Below are 8467 nucleotides of genomic sequence, written 5' to 3'. Positions count from 1 at the left end.
TATTAAATGCTGTCCTGAGCCAATCTAGGAGTTCTTTAGAACAATAAGCCAGTAAGTGCAGAGCCCAGGTGGAGATTTCCCCTTTAACTCTCTAGCAAGCTCATGGATGCATTTTTGGGGTTTCCAGACCCCAGACTGGGATGCAGCTCCTCCAAACCCCAGCCAGGAATGGCAGGAGCCCACAGATGAGGATGTTCTTGCTCAGGCACCTCTCATCCAGCACCAGAAGGGTCAGGTTATTCCCTGGCAGGCTCCTTTACACTCCTGGATCTCCAGCCAGGTGTATTTGCAGAATCACACAGCAATTTTTGCCTAGAAATTGGCTGAGTCTCCATCAATATGTGCAGAGGGAAATGCAAGTTTGGGAAGCTAAAGCATGCCAGGAAGTTATTCCTCAACCAGTCTGCTTCTTACAGCCCTTGCTTGGTTTGTTCCTGTTCATTTTCCATGTTCTTTACAGCCTGATTCTGCATTTTGGAGCTCTGTCTGGCTTTTGGTGTATGTGGCAAATGGATCTGCAGAAAATTCTCAAAAAACCTGACAGAAAGTTCACAGAGTGTGCATCTGTATGCAAACATTGAGATAAGAAATGCTGACAGAAATGCCATAGAGTAAGACAGATATTGTTGAGAGAGAAATTAAGCTAAAAACAAGGTTCAAAAGATAGCCTTAGCAAATAAGACTAAATACTTAAAAAATAAAAAATACATTATAGCAATACCCACAAAGAGTAATTTTAGATGATTAGCTTTAAAGCATTTACAAAATAGTGTAACAAAAGCTAATAAGCCAAAAAGCACTTATAGTATCTTATAATTAAGAAATAGTTGGCTTCTGATTATAATAGTGTAAATTATACCATCTATATTATCTCACTCTTCACATGAAACTAAAAATAGAATAAAAGTGTTTTTAAAAACCTCTCAGTTACCCCATCTCTGAGTCAGAAAAAAGCCTTATCCAACAGGTGTAGTTAGAACTTGGATTTTTTTTTGGTGTTTCTTCTGAATGCCTCATTCATGAGATGCCAGATCACTGGACCCAAAGATGTGGAAGATCCTGGCAAACATCAGGAAAATGTGTGTTAGGGTAACAGGATGGAGCTGGATAGAGTGAAACAATTCCCTGCAGCCGAGATCCTGAACCTTCTTTTAATTGAACTCTTAGGGTCCTGTGTGAGTGTCCTTTCAAAATTCAGTGTCCCCAAAAGGCACTGCAGGTTTAAGTTCAGTGGGCTGAAGGGGGCCCAGATTCCCCCTGGGAGTTAAAAGATCAAACTTCAGCCAAGTATCAGTGAAATCCCTCTTGATTCAGCTCCTTCTTAGAAGAAACATCGCTTAAGATATTTTCCTGTTTTACATAGAAAAGTCCGAAGCTCTCAGATGTTTAAGGTGTTTATGGCAGTCCTAAAACAGAGTAGCCAGATGTCAGAAAACTCTATGGCCCATAAAGAATTCAAATTTGATGGAATGTGATGTTAAACCCTTCACAAAATGTGTTAAGCTCCCATTGTGACAGCAATGTGAACCACGAGTTCACATATTTTAGTGAATTTAACAGAAAATTTGAATTAAGAAATTACTCCAGAGTAGATCTAACTGGCAAATACATTACAGATCCTCATCTGTCCTGCCAGACTCTTCACATTTAAGACACATAAAAGTGAGGTAGCATAAATAAAAAGGATTTGGCATCCATAAATGTGTGTGTTGGGAATATGAATGTAGGGCAGGCACAAAACACCAATAATGTAATTTTAATAGGAATCATATATTGCAAGGAAGTGGGTGATTCAATTAGTTTTCAGCCTTCTCCTTGAGGATTACAGCTGATTTTTTGTGTGTGTGCTGGAAGAACTCATCAAGGCTGATGGGAAAGGCTTAGAATGCAGAGTTTAATGAAACCATGGGCTCCTAGATGCAACATGTGAAAGGGAAAGCAGACAACATTTAAATACCTCGGCATTAGGAGGAAAAATCAAAATATCTGGAAGCTGATAGAGCTAGGTGAGTTTGTCTGAGGACCAACAGAGCAAGATCTCTGAATTTCATTGATATTTTATGCTAAAAGGCAAACACTGGCAGAGTGTTCAAAGCCAGAAGGGAAGTTTGGGGCTGTGCTGATGGATTTGATGAGTGTGTGAACACTTTGCCACTCTGGGTGTGGGGTGAGTCCATGCTGGTTTTGTTGCCCTGCACAGAATCCCTTCTCTGTCTCATCTCAGCCCAACCACAGCAGCCACGAGGCCCTGCCTGGTGCTGCCCGGGGTCTTTGATCTCACCCACGAGGCATCATTTGCAGTGCTCTGCATTATTTATCACCACTGAAGTATTTTCAATTAAACTGACAGATTAAATACTAACTTTGCCTGGCAGATAATGAAATTCTTGTTTCTTTCCGAGGAAGATGACGTGAAAGAAGCCAGACACGGCTGGGCAAAGGAATTTGCACTGCCTGAGAGTTTCCACATTTCCTAACAAGTGAGCACTGTGTGATACCACAGGTGGGAGGCAGGCTTGCTTCCTGGTGCTGACAGCTGTCACCAAGGTGAGGAACACCCAGGTGATCCCACAGAAGCCTCACAAAGAGTGGGAAGCTGGAGCTGATGGAAGATTCCTCACCACCTTCCAGCCTTAGGTGCACCCTGTGAGACCTTCAGTCCAACAGGAAACCCATATGGAACTGCAGTGCCAAGAAGAGGAGACTTAAAAATTTCCTACCAAAAGTGTGATTGAATCAACCCACCAGCCCTGACCTGCAGCGTGGAGATGAATATTGAGAATTCTTTTCCTCTGAACACTCTGAGGAACCTCAAGGGAGGATAAGTGGGGATGAGGAAAACATCGTTTTTATTGATGCTTTTGAGGAGGAGCACATGGAGATGCTTTGGCCTTTTCCTCCATGATCCCTCAGAGGAAGGACACTGCTGGCACTACACCATTCCTTGGTGGTTGTGATAAACCACAATTTGGAATTTTTAAAAACTGGCCATTCATCATCTTGGCCCCACACAAACATGCTTGGCTGTGGGGATGTGGGTGCATGTCCTTATGTATTCCTAGAGTTTTCCTTATGAAAAAGGGAAGGGATGTGGAAGGGGTGTGTGATTCTTTGCATCCTGAGTCTAGGTGGGAGATAGCCTTTACCCTACCCAGCTAAGTAAGAAACATCTAAGCATTTAAATTCTGGGGAAAAAAATACAGTAAAAATAACAGAAAACTTCTGAGCTGTTTTGGTTTTTTTCCTAGTTTGGGAAAGTTGGAATGATAGTTCTTCCCCTGCAAGGTTTGCCATCCAAGCAGAGTGTGGGCTCCTCATGGATTCGAGGACTGTCATTAAAGGATTGTTGCAAACTTATTTTTGAAGTGCCTCATCTGAAGGAACTGAACTGCCACTTACTCTGCTCTCAGAAGGAACCTGGCTTTTCCATGTGGAAGGAGTAGGTACATTTCTCTTCCTCACCCTCAACTCCCAGCAGAGCAGTTTCTGGTTTCATGGCTATTTTTAGCAAGATCTGTGCAACCACAAAAATAATACAGAGCTTGGAGCATTCTTCTATACCATATCTGGATGCTGGCAATGTACACTCTTGTTCATTTGTCATTTCAGTTCTGTATTTGCTGCTAATTGTGGAGCCCATTTCTCAAAGCTGGAGGAGTTTTGCTAGGAAAAGGCAGTGCAAAGCTGGGCTTGCTCTGGGTTTTTTTTCCCATAGCTGGGTTTAAAGCTGAGCAATCTCCATGAGATTACACAGAGAGTGGTTGCAGCCGTGGGCCATGATCCTGCTGTGGCTTTGGCAAAGGCAGGTGGGATCCTTGGATGGCTGGGCAAAGGAGGTCTCAAGGAACTGGTGCCGCTGTGAAAGGCCCTGGTGAGGCATTGCTGAAGATGCTGAATGTCCTTTTGGGTGCAAAGACTTTTCTAGTAGGAAGTGGGACACAATCCTGGCAGGTGGATTGATCCCTCCTGACAGGGGCAGAGCTGCTTTCTTCTGACAAGGCAGGGCCTGAGAGGGAATCAATCCGTGCCACACTCCTGCAGGAAGATGGATGCAAAGTTATTGCCATGGTGGGGGGCACAGGGGACACTCCATGAATTGCTGTGGGCTGGAGCTGAGGGACAGGAGGGGCACTGAACGTGTTTGGGTGAGTCCAGAGAAGGGCACCAAGGTGATCAGAGGGATGGAGCAGCTCTGCTGTGAGGAAAGGCCAAGAGAACCGAGAGTGTTCAGCTTTTGGGATGACCTCGTTATGGCCTTGCAGCATCCCAAGGGAGCCTACATGAAATATGGGGCAAGACTATTTGCAAGAGCTGGAGTGACAGGACAAGGGAAAACGGGTTCAAATGGAAAGAGAGTAGATTTAGATTAGATATTGGGGGTATTTTTTTCCCTGTGAGGGTGGTGAGGCCCTGACACAGGCTGCCCAGAGAATCTGTGGCTGCCCCTGGATCGCTGGAAGTGCCCAAGGCCGGGCTGGATAGGGCTTGGAGCACCCTGGTCTAGAGAAACGTGTCCCTGCCCGCGGCAGGGGGCCGGAACGAGACGACATTCGAGGTCCCTTACAAGCCATACCATTCCATGAATCCATGAACAGGCTCCTGAGCACCGGGATCCCCCGAGCCGGGGCGGTGGGAAGGGCCCGGCCGCGGAGCCGGGCGGGGAGCGGTGTCCGGGGAGGGGACGCGGTGGCCGAGGAGGGGATGCGGTGACCGGGGAGGGGACGCGGTGTCCAGGGAAGGGACGTGGGGAGGGGACGCGGTGATCGGGGAGGGGAGCGGTGATCGGGAGGGGATGCGGTGTCCGGGGAGGGGAGCGGTGGCCGGGAGGGGACGCGGTGACCGGGAAGGGACGCGGTGTCCAGGGAAGGGACGTGGGGAGGGGACGCGGTGACCGGGGAGGGGAGCGGTGTTCGGGGAGGGGATGCGGTGGTCGGGGAGGGGATGCGGTGACCGGGGAGGGGACGCGGTGTCCGGTCCCGCCCCGCTGCCGGCAGCTCCAGCCCGGCCGTGCCGCCACTGCGCCGGTGCCGCTGCCGCGGGCTCCGCGCCGGCGCGGGGGATGCGCGGGGGATGCGCGGGGCCGCACCGGGACCCGCAGCGCCCAGGTAGGGCCGGGGAACAGGGAAAGGGCACCCGGAAAAGTTGAGGGGTCATAATAGTGCCTGGAGCAACAACAACAACAACAAAATAATTCTTTTAATATATATATATATATGTATGTATGTGTATGTATTTATTGTTTATATTATTCTTTTTCAGCCCACGCCGTGGTTTCCACGCCCCCTATTTCTGGGTAGCCGTGCTTATGGAGTTCTCTTAAGCCAAGCATCCCTTGGAAAGTTTTCCCGCCCCAAAGGCATCGGCAGCTCAGCTGGAGGGCTGGAGGTGAGGAATTCTCCTGTTAGCAGCTCCTTATTAAATTGTCGGGAATGGCTGGAGTGGGGGTGAGTCGAGCCACGCTGTTCCAGGCAGTGACTAATGAGGACTAATCCAGATTGTTTTCCATGTCTCCAGCAGAAGAAAGCGTGGCTTGTGCTGCTGATGGAGCCAGCCTTTCTGGAATGTGAATAAGAGCTTTCACTTAATGCACATCGCTGTACTGCCTTGATCACTGCACTTGATAAGCCTGCTGAAACTAAATAGGCAAGTTTTACATTTATGTACACGTGGAAATACAGAAATATTTATGTTTTTACATATATGTGTTCATTAATATGTATGCTTATATTCAGAGATGTCTTATCCCACCTTCCAGTACTTGAAGGGATTTTACAGAAAATATGGAGAACAACATTTTACACAGATAAGAACAAAGGGAAACATTTTTAAACTAAAAGAGAAGAGATTTAGATTACTTATTAGGAAGAAATTCTTTACCGTGAAGGTGGGGAGGCCCTGGCACAGGGTGCCCAGTGAAGCTGTGGCTGCCACATCCCTGGAAGTGTTCAAGGCCAGGTTGGATGGGGCTTGGTGCAGCCTGGGATAGTGGAAGGTATCTCTGCCCATGGCAGGGGATTGGAATAAGATGGTCTTTAAGGTCCCTGCCAACCCAAACCATTCTGGGATTCTGTAATTTCTCATCTTTAGGAAAATTTAAAATTGGAATTATCAATTTATATTTGGTAGTGAAGGCTGGCTGATGATAGTGGATTTAATTTTATTGAACATTGTCTGTGTTTCATGTGCTGAATGTGTATTTTCTGCTCTTCTAATAGTAGATGATTCTGTTTTTCTGCATATCTAATAGCCTGTCCCTTCCTTTGAATCAGAAAAGTACCTTTACTGTTCTAAATTTATAATATCAGAAGAATCACTGATGAAACAGGTGTTTTATTTTCTAGGGAGGACTGTCAGAAGAGCTGAGAATGAGATGGACTTAGCATGAAGGACACAAAGTTCTGGGTGATGATGAGCTAGAGTTTTAACTTAGAAGAACCAGTGTTTGCATCACAGGATGGATGTGAGTGAGAATAACATTTGTGACACTGGGGGGAAGAATTCAAATTATCCCAGAAAGGCCACAGAGCAGGTGGCCCACAGCTGTAGGCCACAGAAAGAGGTGGACATGAATTACTCCTGCAGTCCTCCTGGAAACTCTGCTGGACCTGCAGGAAAGCAGGAGCTTTCCTGTGGAGACAAAGAAACCTGTGCCACCTACTGCCAGAAACAAGGTGAGAGTCCAGCTGGGGAGGTCCCCCCCTCCAGCACCAGCTTCCACCTGCAGAGAGAGGATGAGGATTTAGATCACTGTTCCTCTGAGCACCCCAGGACACCACGGATGATAACAAAACTCTGTGAGGACAACGGAAGCGCCGCTCTGGGAGATGCGCTTGGTGAGGAGCTGGAGCCCGTCCCCGAGGAAGCTCTGCCCTGTGGATGCAAGAAGTGTGGCTCCTCTTTCCACAGCACGAGCGAGCTGCAGGAGCACAGGCGCGCTCACCTGCTGCAGAACTCCTACCGCTGTCCCGTCTGCGCCAAAGGCTTCTCGCGCGCCGCCAACCTGCGCATGCACAAGCTGATCCATTCCAGCCAGAGGCCGCACAAGTGCCCCGAGTGTGACAAGGGCTTCATCCGCACGGCCGACGTCTGGAGGCACCTGCGCAACGTGCACAAGATCGAGCGCTCCATGGTGATCCTGGCCAGCGGCATGGCCAGGAACCCCTGGTCTGTGGTGCACCACGGCCAGCAGCACAATGCTGAGTGCCCGGATCGGGCTTGTCCTGCAAACCCGAAGTCTCAGGAGGACGACTTCAAACCTTACGCCTGCCCGACGTGCGGTAAAGGCTTCGATAAGCCCAACCTGCTGTCCAAGCACAAGGTGATCCACCGGGAGGACAAGCCCTACAAGTGTCAGGAGTGTGGCATGGCGTTTGTGCAGCTGCTCAGGCTCAAGAGACACCAGCAGACTCACTCCGGGGCACGGCCCTTCTACTGCGAGGAGTGTGGAGGGACCTTCACCCGGCTGGCATCGCTGCAGCGCCATCACCGCATCCACACCGGAGAGAAGCCCTACTCCTGTAATTTCTGTGGGCATTCCTTCACCGAGTCAGGGACCCTACGCAGGCACGAGCGCACACACAAGTTGGACAAACCTTAATTTGGGGTCTCTGTGGTTGCTTTGTACTTGAACGAGGTCTGCTCAGGCTGGGCTAGAAAAGCACCCCATGGTGTGTGCTCTGCCCAGTCCAGACCCACTGCCCAGCATTGCTGCGTCACAGAGAGCTCTGGAACTTGATTGCACTGCTGGGCCTTAAACTGCTTTGTATGAGAAGATAATCTAATTACCCCTGAGTAATGAAATGGGAGACTTGAGGAGACTGAAACCACTAGCGTGTGCTTGCTCTGTCTCTGTTTGCTGGACTGGCGATGCATCCGCTCGAGCTTTGTGCAGGGTCTGCAAGCAGAGGCTGGGAGAATTCACTGGATAAATTGGCCCTGTCCTCATGAGTGTGATGGCTCTTTGACACTGGGTTTGGAGATCTGTTAACTCACTAAGTTGGAACACTTCAGAGTTGTCCCTCGGTCCCTTCTTTCCTTGTATTTTGCTGAATTTTTCTTTCTGTTACACTTCTTTTTATTTGGAAGGGGAAGTATAATGTTGGTTATTAAAAAAAAACAACTCCACTTACAAACCAGTTCCTTAATAAACACAACAGTTACCAGCTGTATTTCAGAATGTTTCTATACTTTATGCACTTTTGAGTGATAGGTTAATAATGGGGAAAGCTTTTTTTTGGCTATGGTGGTGCATGCTCTTGGGGTGACATGTGTCTCTGATGGAACCACCTACCATCTAAACCTAACCAGATGAGTACTGTGGAAGGAAATGTTTGAGGACACAAAATTCAAAGAGCAAAAGACCAAATTGAAGCCACTTTTGCTACTCATTGCAGAGGAACCTTCTTCATTTAAATGTTTTCACACATAGGGAAGCTTCCTATAGCAAAAGCAAGTTCTGTGGTGTGTC

The 8467-nt window shown here is 48.1% G+C and overlaps 1 protein-coding gene and 2 long non-coding RNA genes across 3 annotated transcripts; all 3 read left to right on the top strand.

The window, feature by feature from the left end:
- The first annotated feature begins 398 nt into the window (after positions 1–398).
- Positions 399–3223, top strand: LOC118689594 (uncharacterized). The gene is made up of 2 exons (XR_004980651.1): positions 399–2547; positions 2632–3223. It is a non-coding gene; the product is annotated as an uncharacterized LOC118689594 (long non-coding RNA).
- Positions 3224–5026: 1803 nt separating this feature from the next.
- On the top strand, positions 5027–5638 carry LOC118689850 (uncharacterized). The gene is made up of 3 exons (XR_004980688.2): positions 5027–5105; positions 5260–5385; positions 5515–5638. It is a non-coding gene; the product is annotated as an uncharacterized LOC118689850 (long non-coding RNA).
- A 706-nt stretch (positions 5639–6344) lies between these two features.
- On the top strand, positions 6345–8168 carry ZNF648 (zinc finger protein 648). The gene has a single exon (XM_036387372.2). The coding sequence runs from the start codon at positions 6455–6457 to the stop codon at positions 7595–7597; it is 1143 nt and encodes a 380-aa protein (XP_036243265.2). The 5' UTR covers positions 6345–6454; the 3' UTR covers positions 7598–8168.
- The last annotated feature ends 299 nt before the right edge of the window (positions 8169–8467 follow it).

The sequence above is a fragment of the Molothrus ater genome, chromosome 9 (genome assembly GCF_012460135.2).
Source record: "Molothrus ater isolate BHLD 08-10-18 breed brown headed cowbird chromosome 9, BPBGC_Mater_1.1, whole genome shotgun sequence".
Taxonomy (NCBI): domain Eukaryota; kingdom Metazoa; phylum Chordata; class Aves; order Passeriformes; family Icteridae; genus Molothrus; species Molothrus ater.
The sequence above is the reverse complement of the archived record's forward strand: the minus strand, read 5'-3'. Positions and strand labels throughout refer to the sequence as shown.